At 42.1% G+C, this 21,011-nt stretch overlaps 1 protein-coding gene across 3 annotated transcripts in view; it reads left to right on the forward strand.

The window, feature by feature from the left end:
* The window catches only part of TUBGCP5 (tubulin gamma complex component 5), a 58,281-nt gene that overhangs the window by 12,595 nt on the left and 24,675 nt on the right, over nucleotides 1–21,011 (forward strand). For all 3 annotated transcript variants that reach the window (XM_081151615.1, XM_081151616.1, XM_081151617.1), the window contains exons 4-12: nucleotides 7,270–7,366; nucleotides 7,985–8,064; nucleotides 8,439–8,574; nucleotides 13,694–13,811; nucleotides 15,590–15,679; nucleotides 16,433–16,526; nucleotides 17,050–17,296; nucleotides 19,369–19,571; nucleotides 20,138–20,253. In XM_081151615.1, the coding sequence (XP_081007741.1) occupies nucleotides 7,270–7,366; nucleotides 7,985–8,064; nucleotides 8,439–8,574; nucleotides 13,694–13,811; nucleotides 15,590–15,679; nucleotides 16,433–16,526; nucleotides 17,050–17,296; nucleotides 19,369–19,571; nucleotides 20,138–20,253 (1,181 nt within the window). The remainder of the gene's footprint in view (nucleotides 1–7,269; nucleotides 7,367–7,984; nucleotides 8,065–8,438; nucleotides 8,575–13,693; nucleotides 13,812–15,589; nucleotides 15,680–16,432; nucleotides 16,527–17,049; nucleotides 17,297–19,368; nucleotides 19,572–20,137; nucleotides 20,254–21,011) is intronic.

Here is a 21,011-nt window from a genome sequence, read left to right on the forward strand (position 1 = left end):
GTTATTTGGGCTGTCCTGTTATAATTGGGTCTTGATTGTTGTCCCATTCGAGGGTGGGACCTCCCTTCAGGCTGACTGGGAGGCTCAGCCCTGAACATATCGTTAGTGAGCTGTCGTACAGGTGCTGACAGAGCAGGACAAGGCAAAGCAAAACGAGATGACACAAAAGCATACAAAACACTCCAACAGCAACAACAAAAACAACCACAAAACAATAAAGAATTAGGAAAGAGAAAAGAGAACAAGAATAAAGAAAATAAAAGAAAAAATACTGGAAGATGAAAAGGGAAGTGAGAAGAACATGACAGGAATGAGGGAGAGAGGAATGAAGTGCTGGAAAAGGAAGAGACAGTGAAGAGGGGAGAAGCTAGAAAGGGGAGAAGAGGGAGTAGGGTGAGAAACATAAAGATAAGTCAGTTATGTAAGAAAAAGGAACAAAAATAGTAATAGCAATAAAAAAGAAGAAAGAAAACAATGCAATAATCCTAAGTGAATTTCATCTCAGCAGAGTTCAGGGCTTCCTGGGAGCCCCTTTGGGCCCTCTTCTCCTGGTGACTGTGGCTGACTGCTCTGTCTGCTGTTTCTGGACCTCCCGGGAGGGACTTTGGTGCAGCCACTGTCAGGAACTGTCCATGTTTGGCTCTTGGTAACCTGCTTGCAACTTCAAGCAATCCACAGTGTGTGGCTGACTCCGCAGGGCTGGGCTGTGCACAGCAGGGGTCAAGGTGCACTGTAGGGCGGCTTGTTCTCTGCACAGAGCCCTGGGGCAGGTTAGCAAATGTCCTATGGCACCTCGGGATCCACCTTCACCAGCCTCTGCCTGCAGGCCAGCTGTCAGAGTTAGTCATTGAAAAGGCTGTTTCTGAAAGGGCTTCTGGCAGAATTGGGAGACCTCTGGGTGTCCCGTGAAGGGGAGGTGCCGTTCAGACTTCAGGAAGATAGTGGGTATGTTCCCCTGTCCCGGGGCCACACGTCTGAGTCTGTCCCAGAATATGTCCCTGACCTTGGCAGGGCGAGTCCCTCATATAGTCTGGTGGGGTCTGCTGGCAGCTGGGAGTTGCTGTCCTCCATGAGGGGAAGCTCCGGCCACGTTCCTGGGAAAGTGGGGAGTGTGGCCCCACCCCAAAGCCAGTCACTGATACCCCTGAGATTGTCCAGACCTATAGGCTTGGCCTCTGCTGCTGTCTCCTCAGCAGGGGTCCAGATCCTGAGGGTGGGGTGAGCTATATCCCTGAGGGTGGGGTATTTGCCTTTCCCCAGGCTGTTGCTGCTCAGAGGGGCTTGTGCCTCTCAGGAAAAATGGATGCTGCAGTACATTGGGGGGCAAGATCAAGCTCAGGTCTCCCTGCTGCTGTTTTTCCACGTCTCCCCCCAGTGCTTCCCTGGCAGATAGAAGCCCCACCACCTGGCTGGGTGTTACGTGGGCATGTGCTCTTGGCTCTGGAGCTCCGAGCTAGGGAGCCCAGCCTGGGGTTGGGGCCTCACTCCTCTCCGGGGTAGCCCGCCACCTTGTAGCTGAGGAACCCTGGGTCTGCTGCTCTTGGGCACTCGGCCAGCCCCTCTTGTGACCCCACCCTTCCTACTAGGCTCAAGATGGTTTCTTCCCTTCATTAAAAGTCTCCTCTTCATCTAGTCTTCATTTGGTGATTTGGGGTGAATATTCCCCAATTTAGTTTTATTTCAGTTTGGTTCTGGGAGGAGGTGTGAGAAAGATTTACCTACTCCTCCATCATCTTGAAAACCTCCTAGCTTCTCATTTTTTTAAAGCTCAAAAGTTCTTCATTTTAATGAAGTCTGATTTATGTTTCTCTTTTTTATGACTCATGCTTTTGCATATCTGATACCTCTGCCCAATCCAAATCTGTGAAGACTTCTCCAGTGGATTCTTCATGCAGTTTTAACACTTGCATTGAGATCTGGGATCTGTTTTGAGTTCATTGTTGTTTATGTTGTGAGGAAAGGGTCTAAGTTAATGTTTCCTTACCTGTGAATATCCAGTTGTCGCATCACCATTTGTTGAAAGACCATTCTTTACCTGCTGAATTGTCTGGCAGCTTTATCAAAAACTGATTGACCAAAATGTAAGAATTTTTTTCTGGACATGCCTATCCTTATGGAAATAGCACACTATCTTTATTATTATACCTTTATAGTAAGTTTTGAAATCAGGTAATGTAAGTCCTTTAACTTTTCTCTTTTTCAAAAGTGTTTTGTCTATTCTGAAGCCTTTGAATTTCCAGACACATTTTAGGATCAGCTAAATTTCTGCAAAAAGCCTCCTGGTGTTTTGGCACACACTACGCCGAATCTGTAGATACATTGGGAGGGGTGTTGCCATTATTTGGGTTGAACTGTGTCCCCCCCAATAATATGTTCAAGTTCTGTCTCCTGATACCTGTGAATGTGACCTTGTTATTGGGCCTTTCACAGTTTGAGCAAGTTAACATGGAGTCTCGCTGGAGGAGGGCAGCTGATTGGCGTCCTTATCAGGAAATAGAAATTTGAACAGACCGAACACGGAGATGCCGAGGCAGAGACTGGAGCCCTACAGCTGCTGGAGGCCCATCAGCAATCGCCAGCACCAGCAGGAGCTGGGAGAGGAAGGCAGCCTCTCCCCTCAGCCTTCAGAGGGGCCTTGAACTGCCATTCTTACCCGAGGCCATGTTCATTGATTTTTAGAGAGAGGGAAAAGGAGAGAGAAACATCTATTGGTTGCCTCCCGCACATGTCCCCACTGGGGCCAGGGATCAAACCCGCAACTTAAGTATGTGCTCTGACCGGGAATCAGATCCTCAACCTTTCAGTGTACGAGACGATGCTCCAACTAACTAAGCCACAGCAGCCAGAGCTGAACTGCCAACATCTTGGTCTTGGACTTCTGACCCTATAACTGAGAGAGAATAAATTTGTTTTAAGCCCCACAGTTTGTGGTATTTTGTTCCGGCAGCCCTGGGGAACTAATACACAAACTTATCAATATCAAGCCTAATCCATGAATGTGGACTCTTCTTCCTTTTAATTAGATCATCTTTAATTGTTCTCAGCAGTTTTATTTTTCCACATACATGTCTTGCATTTCTTCTATGTTTATTCCTAAATATTCTCTTTGGTGCTGTTATGAATGGAATTGCAGTTTGCTTATTGCTAGCATATAAAATATAATTCATTTTTATGTTGATTTTGATATACTTAGCCTTGTTAACCTCCTTTATTCTAGTCATTTTCTTTTGTATTGCTTAGTAATTTTCTATGCTTAGGACCATGTTGTCTCTGAATAAAGACACTGACTCCTTCCTTCCCAGTGTGGAGTGGTTTTGTTTTTTAGCTTACTGCACTGGTGGGAAACTTGGATATAATGCTGAACAAAAGCCAGAGTGGACATCTGTGCCTTGTTCCCAGTTTTAGAGAGGAGGCTTCAGTTTTAACCGTTAATTGTGATGTTAGTTGTGGGTTTCCACTGATGCCCTTTGCAGGTTGTGTTCCCTTTTATTCCTAGTGTGTTGAGAATTTTTATCATGAATGAGTGTTTCCTTTTCTCAAATATCTTTCTGCATCTTTGAGATGATCATGTTTTTTTCCCTTGTATTCTATTAATATGATGTCTTAGTCAGCTGGGGCTGCCATAACAAAATACCACAGACTGGGTGGCTTAAAAACAGAAATTTACTTTCTTAAAGTTGTGGAGGCTGGAAGGTCTAAGGTTAGAGTGCTGGCCAATTTGGTGAAGACTCTGCCTGACCCGTAGAAGGCCGCCTTCCCCGAAGCCCTCACATGGCAGAGCTCTCTGTTATCGCTTTTTTGTTGTTATTAATCCTCAACCGAGGATATTTTTTCCATTGATTTTTAGAGAGAGTGGAAAGGAGGGGGAGAGAGAAACATCGATGTGAGAGAGACGCATCGATTGGTTGCCTCCTGCATGCACCCCAGTGGGCCGGGGATTGAACCTGCAACCCTGCATGTGCCCTTGACTGGGAATTGAACCCGTGACCCTTTGTTGCGTGCGCCAATGCTCTAACCACTGATCCACATCAGCCAGGGCTCTGGTATCTCTCTTTATCCCATTGGACCAGGGCTCCATCCTCATGACCTAATTACCTCCCAAAGACCCCCATCTCCAAATACTATCAAATTGGGGGGTAGAGTTTTAATGTGAATTTCACATTCAGCCATGACATATGGTGTGTTACATTAAATGACTTTTAGGTATTCCTCTGCTTTATTTGTGTGTGGACTGAGAAGTAGTCATACTGAAGGCCATTTTTGAGACTGTCCTGGTTTATGCTCTGCTGGCTCTCATCTTCTCTGTGCATGGACTCTGCTCCCCTGGCCAGGGATATGTGTGGGGTGGCTTGGGTCCACTCAAGCTCTGCTGTGCACATTACAGCCTCTAGTGAGCTGGACACGTGGAGAGCTTAGAAAGCCCCCTTTGGCTGTCTGGCAGCCAGAATCTGGCTGTTCTGTTGACCCACTCCTTTCTCCACACAGGCTGGCAATTGCTGGCTCTCTGCTCATTTGCCACTGCAGTTGCCACTTTAACTGACAGGGCTTGGGTTCAAGTGAACCTCCTCTGAGAATAGCAACAAGGCTGCTTGTTTTCACTTCCTGTCCAGTCCTGGTTGAACTACCACTCTAAGAGAGCTAGAGGGAGGGGGGGAGATGGCCCCAGGCAAAGGTGTCACTAACCTACACCATTCTTACCTGAGGTTGTTAACAGACTAAAGGGGTTTGTTGGCCTGCATGCATCGAAGCCCTGTCAAATGTGATCAGGAGTTTGCAACCAAGAAAGTAAGGGTTTATTAGTTGAGGAAATGGTGTCAAGCCCAAGTCACAGGTAAGCTAGGGCCCAAAGACCTGGCTCCTCAATGGCTTCCAGGGATGGGTTATATAGAGGGAGTTGGGTTCATGGGCTCTAAAAGTTGGTTGTGGCCAGGTAGGGAGTAGTTGATGATCCTATCAGGTCCTGAGGTCAGCCATGGCAGCATTCTGTCTGATTTCCTGAGGGTGTGGTCCGTGGGTCTGGGGCTGAAACACACCTGAAGTTAAGGTGTTATCTTTACCTTGACTGGAACTCTGTTTCTCTTGTCAACAGACCTGAGACTTTGTTCTTAAGACAGTTTGATGCTAACCAGAATCTGATGTCCTAAGGGCTAAATGATTAAGGAAGGGAGTGGACAGAACAGAAAAGAGGAAGGGTCATGTTTAAGAAATGGAGCTTCTGAGTGGTTACAAGGTCATTTTTATGGGTTAATAGTTCCTGTGTTTGAGGGAGAGCACTTGAAATGGTTGCCTTGGCACTTTTATGCAGCTTTATAACTAGTTTTTGGCGAGAGGATTTGAGGACCACCTCCCTCCATTATGCCAGAAGCGGATTACACACGTCTTTCCTCTTTCACTGGTAACTTTCACCTCTTCCAGGTGCAAAACCCAATCTGACAGCACTTGTTAATAAATAATAGATTTATATAGTGAGAGTGATTTTCTTCAAGCACAGTCGACCCTGAACAATGTGGTCCAGTTACATGTAGAGACTCACTTTCTTCAGCTGAGCCACACAGTTCAAACCCAGGTTGTTCAAGGGCCGGCTGGGAGTTGGGGATTCACCTGTAGATTAAGTTACATGTGGATTTTTTTATTGTATGGACCATCAGCACCCCTGGCCCCCGAGTTGTTCAAGGGTCAACTGTATTTACATTTTAGATTACTTTTCTCTGGGGAATAAAATTTCTTTGTGAAGGAATTTCACACATTTTTAAGCAGGCGAGAAATTACCAATAAAAGGGATGCTCCTTGCAACCTTATTGGTGATATATTCCTTTATCATTTCCAAGAAAGCTTGCCAAGTGTCTGTTCTGTCTAGCATCATACTAAGTGGTGGAAATACAGAATAAAGAAGACATGATACCACTAAATAGTTACTTAATTATGATTGTTATTAACACTGTGGAGATGCACAGAAGGTGCTCTGGACTACAGAACAGGGAGAATTAACTGGTCTTTAGGCATGAGAGACTTCCTGTACCTTCCTTGAATTTAACCCGTATCTCCTTTCTATGCATACTTTATGACTTTTAGCACATTTGGGGTATTTTTATTTTTTGGTAACTTTAAAAATATAATTTAAGTTTTAAGTTTTAAAAAATATAAAAAAAAGTTAAAGAATAGTAAAAGGAACGCCTGTAATCCCTTGCCCAGGTTCAGCAATTGGTGTCTAATCTGGAATAGTTCCTTAGCCTCTCTTTTTCTAGACCTTGACATTCTGAATTAATTGCACAGGCCAATTATTTGGTAGCTTGCCACTCAATTTAGGTTTGTCTGATGATTCCTCATTATGATTTAGGTAATGCATTTTTTTTAATCCTCACTTGAGGATATTTTTTCCATTGCTTTTTCAGAGAGAGTGGAAGGGTGGATGGAGTCAGGGGGGAGGGGAGAGAAACATCGATGTGAGAGAGACACATTGATTGATTGCCTCCAGATCGACCAGGGCCAGGGCTGAGGATTGAGCGTGCAACCAAGGTACGTGCCTTTGGCTGGAATGTAACCTGGAACCCTCCACTCCTTGGGCTGACACTTTATCCACTGAGCGAAACTGGCTAGGTCAGGTAATGCATTTTTGACAGGTTCCTTATGTATACACATTTGAATTGTAAAAATAGAGTGGTACATATGTAAAATGGACTATTCCTTGGCAATAAAAAGAATGAAATCTTACCATTTGCAACAGCATGGATGGACCTAGAGGGTGTTTTGCTAAGTGAAATAAGTAAGGCAGAGAAAGAAAAATACCATATGATTTTACTTATATATGGGATCTAAAGGACAAAATAAATAAAACAGAAACAGACTCAGAGATAGAGAAGAGACTGGTGGTTGTGAGAGGAAAGGGTTTGGGAAACTGGGTGAAAAGGTGAAGGGGTTAAGAAGTACAAATTGGTAGTTACAGAATAGTCAGGGATGTAAAGTACAGCATAGGAAATATAGTCAGTGATATGGTGATGACTGTGTATGGTGCCAGGTGGGTAATTGAAATACTGGGGGATCACTATATACCTGGAACTAATACAAAATAATATTGAATGGAAACTGTAATTGAAAAATAAAATTTAAAAGAATAGTTTAGAGGTTAGGACTTATTTAGGTATAATTCATATTTTCAAACTGGGAAGAAACTCAGGGATAACAGTCATGAGAGTATCTTTTCTTTACTCAAACTGGTTTTAAAAGCTCTTACCAGCCAGTGGCTCATCGTCTTCACTTTTTCCTTTAAAGACTGATGCTCACTATTCCACACTGTCACTCCTCCTGTGCCTGTCCGACTCTCCTTCAAACAGCAGCTACGTGGAGACACCACGAGATAAAGAAGTGGGTATGTGATCAGATGCTTTAATATATAACATAAAAGAAAACTTAGTTCTGTTCCTTAATTGGTAGACATATCGAGTTTTGTTTTTGCTTTTTTAAATATATCTTTATTGATTTCCAAGAGAGGAAGGGTGAAGGAGAGAGAGATAGAAACATCAATGATGAGAGAGTCATTGATCAGCTGCCTGCTGCATGCCCCTCACTGGCAGTCGAGCCCACAACCCAGGCATGTGCCCTGATTGGGGATTGAACCATGATCTCCTGGATCCTAGGTCGATGCTCAACCGCTGAGCCACGCCCGGCCAGGCAACATTGAGTTTTTATAAAACTTTGTAAAAATCTATGAAACTAAAATATTTCTGTTGCATTGGATGCAATTGGAAATTTTCATTTCTATATTTCATTTTAAAATATATAAATTCAGGCTTTGTAAGTTGAACTACTTTCAATTATATAAAGAGAAAAATTACTTTTGAAGATAAAGAAATTTAAAATGTATTAGAATCATTTCCCAAGTGCATTTTATTTTGAGTTTTGGTAGACTTTTTTCCTATAGTTTTGTGGTGTTTTTCCCCCCACATATATTTGGTAAAGCTGATGAGGTTTTTCTGTTACATTTTAGAAAAGAAAGATGATTTTGACTGGGGAAAATACTTGCTGGAAGGTGAAGAAATTGACTTTAGTCAGAATGGAGACACACCAGTAAGTGTCAGGTTTTACTATTGAAAAGATAAATAAATTCCAAATGATACAGATGGTTTTTATGGGTCCTTCTCTCCTGCAGCAACCTAACTGAAACAGAGACACTCTTCAGTGAACTGGAGGAGTTTATTATGGGAGATTTATTAAGATTTTGCATCAAATCATTAATACTAGGAAGTTGAATGGAAAGTATCCTTTAAGGATCTGTGACTCTTGGGATTTTTGCCACCAAAAATAATTCTGTCCAAGACATTTAGAAAGTTTCTTTTGGTGTAGTTGCTGCTTTTCTTCTGAAACTTTCCTCATCTTTTAATGGTAAATAGCTTCAGTTGTTACGCCTTCTGTGGGTCAGGTGTGTTTCCTTTCTAAATCAGAATTGGTCTGAAGAAAGTGGGGATGAAGATGACCCACAGCCCTTGAGCAGAGAAGACTCTGGGATTCAGGCAGATCGGACACCGTTAGAGGAACAAAGTCACAGCAGGAAACCAGGGCCACGTGTCAGCTGGAAAGGTACTGTGTTCGTGGATGCCGGCATGCTTTTCTAATAGAAGAATCCTCTAGAAGAAAGGGCAAGCTTTGAGAACAGTTCCATATCATTTGCGATATTGGTAAGCTCTGCCATCCTTATAAAACAGGTCTTTTAAATCTTTAGATCTTCCTTCTGTGGTTTCCTAAGAAGTAGCGCTATAAGTGAATGTTGAAATGGGATTTAGACTGCAGTTTTGTTCTTTTCTTATAGTTCTGAGAATTTTGTTGGTCCTAAATAGTTTATTTTTAGTTTATTTTTTATTGGGGAAGGATTGCCCTTGCCAGGTTGGTAACTAAAAGGAAAAGATCTGTACCATTTAATTTCAACTTGGGTGTCTTGCCTTTCAGTTAGTGGAGAGCTCTGAACTCGTAGGATCTGGAAAGAGACAGAAGCAGCCTTACAGGTTAGGTTGTCGAATCCTCCTACTCGTTTTGTAGATCAGGAAGCAGAGGCCTGGTTACAGTGGTTTTCCCGTGGCCACACAGCCGGGACATGAGCCCCAGAAGCTGAGGTCTATGACCTGGCCCCGTACACTGCCCTTAAGCCTCGCCTAATGGTCACAAGTTGTTAAAGCTGATTTTAGTCTCCTAATGATCTGGTTTTCTCTTCTCTTTCCTGCTCTGTGATCCTTGATGTGGACCGTCAGGGTAGAGCGTGGGTTAAGGAGCTCAGAGCACGTCGTCAGGGCCGTCAGTGTATTTCTTCTCTTCAGGTCATCCCCTCCCACCTTGTCCCCCAGTTCCAGCACCGGTTCTGGTGGAGCGGATATCTGTTCCCGTGTATGTTAACTTATAAAGTACGTTGTGTTGGTTGGTGGGTTCTGATTTTAAATTACATAAGGGTGTGATGCTGTGTAAACTCGGTCTGTTCCTCTCTGCATTAAACTCTGGGTGAAATCTGCCCATATGGCTTTGTGAGCATCTTTGTTACTCCCAATTGCTCTGGGGGATTCTTCACTTTGCACCCCCACATTTTTGTTAGTGGTGTGCTGTGGACAGGCCCTGGGCTGCCTGTACCCCGTCTGCCTAGTGCCACATCCGAATGGACCTGGCCCTACTTGATAAGATCCCCCCTCTGATTGGAGCCGCTGCTGTTTTCCTTTGCATGTGTGACTCTGCGGGTGAGGGTCTCTGGTCCCTAAGGCACCTCTGTCTTGCCCCTTCTACGAGGTGCCCGTTGACACCTTTTGCTTGTTTTCCTTTTTCAGTTACAGTTTCCGTTCAGTATTTTTCTCTGCTAGTTTCAGGTGCACAGCATGGTGGGTAGACAGTCACAGACTTTACCCAGGGGTCCCCCAAGTTCCAGCACCCACCTGGCGCCACACATAGTTATTACAGTGTTACTGACTCCTTGCTTGTTTCCTTTTGGGTTTCATGTCCTTTCTGCCCAGTCTTACCCTTCAGACTTCTTTGGGTGTCTACTAGATACTAATTCCTCAGTTTTAGACACTGCAGTTATCTTTTCTTAGTCACCTGTTAACATTTTGCATGGCATCCTTCAAACAATGTCATTTTAAAAAATACTATATTGGTTTCAAACCTGTGACTTTTTCATGGTGTGATTAGTATTTGGGTCTTGGTAGTTTTCTCTGTTCTCCTTCTGTCTCTAGTTATTGCCAGGCTCGCTGTTACGTGTGAAGTGAGGTTAAAAGGTCCAGCTGATTTTTTCCTTCATGTCCTGAGCCAGTTTTCCCAGCAGCATCTAGTTGTTAACATAAGAAACATTCAAACCTGTGAAGAATTTTTTGTGAGTTTATTTGAGCCAAGCTGTTGACAAATGCTGGGAAGCAGAATCTCCATGGGTTGAGATAATGCTCCCAAGAATGGCAGTTTTGCACCTTGTTTTATACATTGCAATCAAAAGAGGGGATGCAAGTGGGTTACGTGAAGTCAATTGGGGGTAGATTACGGAGGCGGGAGAAAGCAAAGGGAGGGACCTCTGGGATTGGCTAAAAAGTCAAATGATGGACACACTTCTTTTAGGTGGGTGCAGGATAGTTAACAGTCAACATTTAACTCAACAATGACTATGAGAGGATTTGTGGTCTCTGCAGAGGGTGCCTGTGTTTTGAGGGGTATGGAAAAAAGGAAATTACTTTGTTTTTGCAAAGGCATGTTAATCAGGTATGTTATAGCAGGTGCAAAAAAAAACACTACACACCGGGACAGGCTTAGCTAAGGTGAAAATTAGTCTTTGTTAGGGAAAAATACTGCCTTGGGCATGACTACCCTCCATAGACTCTTTTTAGTTAAAAAGGTTTTCATTTCAGACCATCCTCTGTGGTTCTTTTAGGTCTCTGAGTTTGCTAGGCCGCCATGTAGGCCTGCCCTGAGCTGTCAGGTTAGCATGTGGCCCCTTTTTGTCCACAGAGTCAGTCATCCATTCCTTCCACATCGCTCTGTGGTTCTGCCATTATCATATATCAGTACATGTATTTATTTCTGAATAGTCCATTCTCCCCTTTAATGTGCGTTGCTGAGGAACACATTTTTATTCCTATGGCTTGTTAGTGTGTCTCAACACACAGAAGACAAGTCTCCCCTCATCTCCTTTACTCTTTGCCAGAGTTGGCCTAGCTTTCTCTTCCACAGATGCTTTAGAGGGAGTAGGATAAGGCCCTTTTTTTTATATCTTTTCTCAATTGACATTTATTTATTTATTTTATATCTTTACTGATTTCAGAAAGAGGATGGGAGAGGGAGAGAGAGAGATAGAAACATCAGTGATGAGTCATTGATCGGCTGCCTCCCACACACCCCCGACCAGGAATCGAGCCCGCAACCCGGGCATGTGCCATGACAGGGAATCAGACTGCGCTCTGGATCCTAGGTGGATGCTCAACTGCTGAGCCACACCTGGCCGGGCTAAGGCCCATTTTTTAAATCCAGCTGGAATTTTTATTGGGATTGTATTGAATTTATAGGTTTAGCTTAGGGAAGATTTGACATCTTTACTATGAAAATGTCTACATTTCTTCTCATTCTCTTACTAGAATTTGGAAATTTTCTTTATAAAAACTTTAAGTACCTGTTAGTTTCTACAAGTGTTATCAGTTTTTGTTATGAGCGGCGCCTTCTTTGTTTTGTTTATTGTGTGTAGAACGCTATGGGGCTTTGTAAATTGTTCTTATATCCAACATTCTTCCTGGACTCTCATTTTAATTATAATAGTTTATTTCATTGGGTTTTTTGTATAGATCAGCATCGACTACAAATACTGACAGTTTTATCTCCTTCTGCTGATCTTTATGTGTTATGTCTTCTTCAAGACATGTTGACAGTGTATGTTTTCTGGCCAGCCATCTAGTCTGCAGAGGAATCAGGGGCAGTGGAAATGGTGGGTTTCATCCTTAGAGGGTTACACCCGAAATTCCTTTATGAAGTGTGATGTGCTTGGGTATAGGTTCCAGGTATCAAATTGAGACAATTTCCTTCTATTCCTATTTTTCTAAGAGTCTAATATTCATTAGAGACTTTTAGAAAAACAGGAATAGAACAAAGTTCAACGAATAAATATTGAGCTTTAGCAAAAACTATTCTTTATTGAGAGATAACTGTGATTTTTCTTTCACTCCACTACATGTTGATAGATTTTCTGATAGTGAGTCATCCTTGAATTCCTAAGGTACAATTCCTTGATCATTCTGTTATTTATTTATTTTTTACTACCTATTGTATTGGGTTAGCTATTTAAAAAAAATTTTTTTTTCAATTTTTTAATTACATTTGACCCTTAATATTATATTATTTTCAGGTGTATAGCATAGTGGTTCGACAATTATATAACTTGCAAAGACCCCCCTCCAATAAGTTTTGAACACATCTAACACCATACATAGTCAATACAATATTTTTGGCTATATTCCCTATGCTGTACTTTACATCCCTGTGACTATTTTGTCACTGCCAAGTTCTACTTCTTAATCCCTTCACCTTTTTCACCCAGCTCCCCAGCCCCCTTCCCATATGGCGACTACCACTCTGTTCCCTGTATCTATGAGTCTGTTTTTGTTTTGTTCATTTACTTTGCTTTCTAGATTCCACATATAAGTGAAATCATATGGTATTTATATGACTTATTTCATTTAGCATATTGCCTTCAAGATCCATCCATGCTGTCAAAAATGTTAAGATTTAATTTTTTTTTTTTTTTTTTTATGGCTAAGTTATATTCCATTGTATATAGGTACCACTTCTTTGTCCAGTTGTCTATCAGTGGACACTTAGGTTGCTTCCGTATCTTGTAAGTGAGTCTGTGCACAGGCCCTTTAAGTGGGCACCTTTGGTTTCTAGCAACTCCCGTCTCACCTGGATGGACGGAATTCCTGCCGGTTTTCATAGCCAGATATTGTGGGGTCTCTTCTTCCTGGCACTGGAACCCTGGGCTGGGGAGCCTGGTATGTGGCTGGGACTCTTTGCATCTCTGAGGGACCTCTGCATCTGAGATTTCCCTCCCGATTCTCAGCTGCGACACATGGGTGTGGGACCGGCTCGTTCCATGTCTCTGCTGCTCCTACCAGTCTTGATGTGACTTCTTTCTGTAGGACATCTGTTCGCCTAGATTTCAGGCGGTTCTCAGTGATAGCTGTTCTGTAGTGTAGGTACAATTTTGATGCGGTCGTGGGAGGAGGTGAGCATAGGGTTTACTTGCTCTGTCATCTTGACCTGAACTTGGGTCGGCTATGTTTTGTTATAAATGGCTTTAAGTAAGTGATTATATGCACAGATGTGGTCAGGTGGTAGTTATTTTTTAATCCTCGCCCAAGGATATGCTTTATTGATTTTAAAGAGAGAGGAAGGGGGGGAGAAAGAGAAACATCGATATGAGAAACGCTGATCAGTTGCCTCCCATACACACCCTTCTGGGGATTGAACCCGCAACCTAGGTATGTGCTTTGACCAGGAATCGAACCTGCAACCTTTTTGGTATACAGGACGATGCTCCAACCAACTGAGCCACCCGGCCAGAGTGGTAGCTATTATTTTAAAGAGCCTTTTTCTATTAAATATTTGAATGGAGCCATAAGTTCAGATATTGTGGCAAAGTTGATCAAGTGTTTTTTTGTTAACTCATGATTTAAACATAATAAATTTCCTCTAGTGGATGAGCCAGATGCCCGAAGCTGGCTGGAGCAGCATGTCGTCCATCAGTACTGGACAGCTCAGTCCTCAAGGTTTCCTCATAGTTTGCATTTGCACTCCAATTTAGCTGCTGTCTGGTAAGAAGCTCAATTTTTCATTTAATTTGTTAATAGAAGAAACTTTGGCCAGGGACCACCAGAACTGAATCTCTGGTAGGTGTCCAGTTTGGGTCTAGGTTGGAATTGGAGCAGTAAAGATGCAGAAGGAAACCCTGCTTCCCCTAATGCCCCCTTGCAGCCCTCCAGTGGAACCTTCCCCCTAACGTACCCACCTGTACTGAGTGGCAGTTGGAGGCTGTGTGGTACCAGTATTATCTAAGGCTAAAGGATTTTATCACCACCAAACCAGCATTGCAAGAAATGTTAAAGGGACTGCTGTAATAAAAAGTTGAAATAGAATGAGAAACATAGGCATAAAGAAATAAAATGGCAATATATAAGTACCTATCAATAATAAACTTAAATGTAAATGGATTAAATGCTCCAATCAAAGGACATGGGGTAGCTGAATGGATAAGTAAATAAGACTCAATATATGCTGTCTACAAGAGACCCACCTCAGAACCAAAGACTCACACAGGATCAAAAAAACCCACCAACTTCTGGAGGCCTTTAAAGGAGAGATCAATGGCAATACAGTCACAGTAGGGGGTAACACCCCACTGACTTCACTGGATAAATCTTCCAGACAAAAAAATCAACAAGGAAACAGTGATTCTAAATGACACCCTAAATTAGGTGGATTTAACTGACATTTACAGAACATTTCACCCCAGAGCTGCAGAATATACATTCTCCTGAAGTGCACATGGGACATTCTCAAAGACAGACCACATGTTAGGACACAAAACAAGTCTCTACAAGTTCAAGAAGATTGAAGTTGTATCAAGCATCTTCTGGGACATTTACACCACGGACTACTATGCAGCTGTAAAAACGAAGGATCCCTTACCCTCTGAGACAGCATGGTGGGACCTGGAGAGTGCAGGGGTGGGGGGAAGGGGTTAACCTAAGAACTTATATGCATATGTGCATAACCCATAGACACAGACAATAGTGTGGGGAAGGCCTGGGGGGGGGGGGGTGTCCCGGGGGGAAGGGGTCAAGGGCTGGGAAAGGGGACAAGGAGAAGAAGTGTAACTGGTGCCTGTGTGACAGACTTGCTGAGAAAAGTCTGTCCTTGTCCTGCCTGTAGATAGCCTGAGGCTGACCTCTCCTGCCTCTGGCCCCTTCCCTGGGCAGTTGGAGCCTGAATGCCATCTTGTGGATCATGAAGATTTCAAACTGCGACATCAGACTGGCCAGTGCAATATAAAGTTTAGGCTTTGTTGGCCTGTCTTTTGGGAAAAAAGTTTTAAAAAAAACTTTGATGTTAATATTTGGTTTGATTTGTGGTTTAAATCACATACCTCCCTGGAATTTAAACTTAGTGTGTTTTAAACAATGCTAATTGAAAAGTTTTTAAATATTTTTTATTTTTAAAATGAAATTATTTAATTATAATCTGTATTTTGATTTTCAAAGTGAATGGGTTGCTATAAGGCCATTTATTTGATTTTCATTTCAGTGCACTTACTACAAAAAGTACCATTACCATTTTGACAAAAAAAGATACATAGTTTAAATATTTGTGTAAATCAGCAGTAAATATAACAGTTGGGATTGCTCTGAAAGTGCCTCTCTGGGAGTGTTCTAGTTGATTTGTGAAAGTGAATGTGGGACAGCATTTATAGCTTGTGTTATGTTTATTTGCTTACTGATTACTGGTTAAATTACCACTAAATTGCATATATTGTTTGAGAAGTAACTTTACTAAATGAGAAACCTTCTCATGGTTGACATTTGCTTTCTAACAGGGACCAACATTTGTGCAGCAGTGACCCATTACACCTTCCAGATGACAGGGTTTTTGTTACTGAGACACAGGTTATTCGGGAAACCCTGTGGTAAGTCCTGTTAACCCAATTAATTGTCTAGGAAACTTAATTAGTGAGATACAGAATGTTCGTTTTTTGATAGAAAAGTGTTCAGGGGTTTTTCACATGCAGACTAGAAATAGGCCGTTAAGTATGACCCTGAACAGTGCCCAGGGGCACCTGAGCTTGCCCTGGGGGCTCTGGAAGCCCAAACTGCATTTTCAGCCATGGAGATGGAGACTGTGATGTATTTACTTCTTTTTTATTTTGAATAGCTTAATAGATGATTTAATTAGATTAAACCATCACTTTTCTAGTTTCTGAGTTCAAAGCAAGATTCCTAGTTTGCTGCTTACTGCTTATAGTAGGCAGAGTATATCAAGGAAAGTTAGCCTGTGCCTTGTACCTGGAAACCAAAAGTCTAAGAAATTAGATTGTGTTCACACAAAAATGAAAATGAAAGCGCAATATGCAGAGCTGTCCCTGCTGAGATTGCAGAGTCTGGACCTCTCTACCAGAAAACGTCACGTGGACATTCTTAGAAAGAGGATGGTCTGCTTGGACCACCTCTTACGTGAGGGAGGGCTGTGAGCTTCTCTCTAAGATGATACTGAACATCTTGAGAGTTAAGGTAATCAGATGAAAAGACTAATGTCTTCTGTTTTCTAATTATCTCACCTCTCTGCCTCCCCCACTTCTGAGTCTTTTATTCAAATTTCTAATCAGCACTGTACTGAATATTTTTTGAGACTTAAAGTACATTCACTTTTTATTTCATTTCAGGTTACTTTCAGGGGTCAAAAAGCTCTTTATATTTCAGTTGATTGATGGAAAAGTAACTGTGAGAAACAACATAATAGTAACCCATTTGACACATGTAAGTTATTTGTATTTATTAAAGTTACAATTAAATAATAGGATTTATGTAAACCGTGTTTGTATAACTTTAGAACATTTTTCATTATTAAAACTAACTACTAAATATATTTAAGATCCAAAAGAAAAAATTAACTTGTGAGTCTTAACAGTGCTTAGAGATTTCTTGAGTATTGTTGGTGATATTATGTTTATTTTAATTTGTGTTTTTCCTTTTTATTTGTCATTCTGTATTGGGAAAGCTATACAGCTGTAATTTTTTTTTTTTTTTTTGCTTTTAATGCATTTACCTGAAATGTGTTTTTAAAAAGTTAACCCACAATTCCATATTCTGCAGAAATTAATGTTCAAACTATCCTTTGAATCTAAAACTAAATATTTGCTTTATTACTTTGTTGTCTCCTAAGCATACTATTCAAAAACAGTCACGAAAGTAATATTTTATAGTGAGGGGATGTGAAGTTGAATGCTTGCAGACTGCCTTTAATCATTGCAGTTTTTCATCTTTACCTCACCAACTGCAGAGCTGTTTGCGGTCAGTGCTAGAACAGATCGCGGCGCATGGCCAGGCTGTGTTCCGACTCCAGGCATTCATCGATGAAGTCCTGGGGCACAGCTCTGAGAACACGCTTCCCGGGAATGGATCCATCCTTAAGAAGTTGGCTGAAGCTCCCTTTCGAACTTACCAGGCTTTCATGTGGGCCCTGTACAAATACTTTATTACTTTCAAAGAAGAGCTTACGGAAATTGAGAAGTGTATCATCAATAACGGTATTTAAATGTTCTTTCCTTTTACTCATAAGACACACACATACTTTGAGTGCTATTTGTTCATTGGTATAAGGTTTGGAAATTACATGGCAAATAAATAATTGACATGAATATACTCATTTTTAAAATTATTTTAAACTTATATTTTAAGCCATTTGTATATATTTTTATCCTCACTGGAGGGTATTTTTTCCATTACTTTTCAGAGAGAGTGGAAGGGAGAGAGCGAGAGAGAGAAACATGGATGTGAGAGAGACACATTGACTGGTTGCCTCGCTCACAGGCCCTGACTAGGGCCGGGGATTGATCCTGTAACTGAGGTATGTGTCATTGGCTAGAATCGAACCCAGCACACCCATCAATCCTTGGGCCCACGCACTAACCACTGAGACAGACCAGCCAGGGCACCATTCATATCTTTAAAAATCCAAACAGTAACAAAAGATGGTGAAAATTTTTCTCCTGCTCCAATTGTCCAGGTGAGTATTCATTTCCCCTCCCAGAGGCAACCGAGTCGTCAGTCTGTGGTGCCACCCTCCCAGAAATAATTTAGACATACGCATCCAGTGCATATTCACATGTGCATACCTAGAAGTTTATTGAGTGCTCTCTTCAAATTGTTTTTTAATTTAAATTTTGAAGATTATTACCATATAAGTATATAAAGAGCCTCATTTTATTTTTTATAAATTGCGTGTTTTGTTGTATGATGTATCACAGACCAATCCCCTTTTGGTGGACATTATTTATTTATTTTTAAATTTATCTTTATTGTTGGAAGTATTAACAGATGTCCCCTTTTTTCCCCCCATTGACCCCCCTCCCCCTCCTCCTCCTCCCACCCCTCCCCCTCCTCCCCCCTCCCCCCCCCGGCTATTTTTTAATTTTTTTAATATATTGATTTTAGAGAGAGGAAGGGAAAGAAACACTGATTTGTTTTTCCACCCACCCATCCATGCATTCATTGACTGCTTCTTGTATGTGCCCTGACAGGAGATCGAACCCGCAACCTTGGAGTATCGGGACAACACTCTAACCAATGGAGCTACCCGGCCAGGGCCCCTTTCAGTGGACATTTAGGTTGTTTCTGATCTTTCCCTTTTGCCAGCTGTGTGCCGTGATGACCACGTACATGTAGTTCTCTGTGCCACATGCACAGCGAGTTACCTGGAGCATCGCTCCTGGAGTGGGAGAGCTGGGTCAGGAGGATGTGACTGCGTGTAATTTGGATAGATTCTGCCCTGTTGTTTTGTAGGTACAGATAAGGAGCTTTCACTTTGCAAGCAGTGTATATGAATACCTTTTCCTCATATTCTTGCCAGCAGTGTATTATCAAACTTTCTGATCTTCACCAGTGAGATAGGTGTGAAATGGTAACCCAGTGTGGTGTCCTTCTCCTCCACCTTCATTTACAACTTCTCCACAAAGTAGTGCTGATTCCTGTGTTTCCATCACCCGCTTCCCCAATGGTGACATTCATGTAACTACAGTCTATTATCAAAACTAGGAAATTGACGTGGCATCATGCATTAAGCAGTCTACACACCTGGTATAGGTTTCCCGAGTTTTGCAGGTACTTGCTTTTTTGTTGGGGGTGAGGGGGCTGAGTGTGTAGTCTTGTGACATTTTGTCACAAGTGTAGATTCACATAACCACCTCCATGTTCAGGACTCAGAGCTGGGCCATCCTCACAAAGGGGCTTGCTCTTGCTGCCCTTTGTAGTCAATCACCCCCCCCTCCCCTCGCTGAAACTGGAACCCCATTGTAGTCTGGGATTTTTTTTTTACCCAGTGTAGTTTTAATTTGCATTCTTTTGTTACAAGTGAGGTTGAGTTTCTGTCTCTAGAAATCACTTGTGTTTCTTTTTCTGTCAGTTCCTTTATACTTTATTTTTCTGCTGAATTGATTTTTTTTTCTAGGAAGTACTTTCTTTAGTAAAATGAATCCCTTGTGATATAAAGCGAAAACCCGGCTCCTGTCGGCTCTGCCTTTCCATAAGTGGCTGAACATTTATATCACATTTGAAAGCACATTTTTCCTGGCTAATGAATTTGATTCCTTGATATTTGCAGATACTACAATAACTCTTGCTATAGTGGTGGACAAGTTGTCTCCTCGACTGGCTCAGCTGAAGGTTCTGCACAAAGTCTTTAGCACTGGGATAGCCGAAGTCCCACCAGACACTCGGAATGTCGTGCGGGCATCTCACCTGCTTAACACTCTGTACAAGGCCATTCTTGAATATGACGACGTTGGAGAAGCCTCTGAGCAAACCGTACGTGGGCCCTCAACTAACCTAAAGTGTGTGGCCCTGTTCTGCCCTCCAGAGGCCTGGTGCACACCTGCCATAGCTCTATGCTTAAGTCATGGTGCGTCAGACACTTGTGCAGGGTTTTTAATTAGCTTCTAAATTATAATTGCCACGATCACCAAAAGGATGAGGCCAGGACAAAGCAAAACATAAAACCAAGATCCGAAAGATACCTAGCTATGCAGTTTTTTCCTGCTGGGAAATATAATAGGATAAAATCATTTCCTCATTCGTAATGGACATCTTGCTAATTGTGCCATTTAGGCAGGAAAACCATACCCCTATTTACCCTGGTAACTGTCACTCTCAGGAGGGTCCTGGTATGGACTACAGATACTGTGCTCATCTCATGTATAATTGAGTTTTTAAATAAGGATCTTATAACATCCTTTGGATTTCTAATTTCTTAACTTTGTTTCAAAAAACAGAAATCTGGTCACTTTTTAAAAGGTGTTTCAGAAATGTTTGGACCTCATTCCATGCAGAGATGGGGACACTCTGAGTGTGGGCTGTGTACACTGTCTCCACAGGTCTCCCTGCTTTTCTCTCTCTGGGTGGAGACAGTGCGGCCCTACCTGCAGATTGTGGACGAGTGGATCGTGCACGGCCACCTGCGTGACTGTGCGCGGGAGTTCATCATCCAGAGGTGACTGCAGCGATCGCAGCGCAGGGCGCACGGGGTGCTGGCTTTACCTTTTGTCTCACTGTAGGATCATGTGTGTTCATTAGTTTCAGGTGCTAACAGAGCTGTGTGGTCACCATAGACAAGTTCTATTGTAGGAGATGTCAGGTCCTAGCCCCAAAATATCTTCTTCCAAGTTTTATGTCAGTTCACAGTTTTTTTTTTGCAAATTCCATTTTTGAGTGATAGTGTGCTGATGAAAGTAAAACGCACACTGCTTTTCATAAAATGAATTCAGGTGACAACCAATGGCTTCTGTCACTCCAATGTAAGTCATCAGTAAGACAGAAGTGTGAACATACTACAGAATTGGCCTCTAATATATTTATTTCTCCAAATTAGCTAATCTGTTTTTTCACTTTTCAGTTAATTGATTTTTCTAAATAGAAACATAGAATCTGCCTTGTAGAGCTGTCCGCATCTGAACTCTGAAGTAGTGCTGTATTTAGGTGTGTGGTTTGACTGACAGCTGTCTGTTTACCTCAGCAGGAAGGGCACCTCTGGAAAGGTGGCCATGTTTCCATTGCCCAGGTGAAGGAGCCAGCCTTTTCTCAAGTCAATCTCATGTCCCTCCTGTCCTGTTTCATCTTACATGAGAATTTTTGTAAAAACGGGATTCTGACTGTTTTTAGATGGTGATGAGTGTCTATTATTTCATTTAAAAAAGCTGTCCAGTCAAGAATCTATGTGGGAAAAAAGATGTGGAAGTCTGAAGATTACCC

The sequence above is a fragment of the Miniopterus schreibersii genome (genome assembly GCF_964146895.1).
Source record: "Miniopterus schreibersii genome assembly, chromosome: 11".
Classification (NCBI taxonomy): Eukaryota; Metazoa; Chordata; class Mammalia; order Chiroptera; family Miniopteridae; genus Miniopterus; species Miniopterus schreibersii.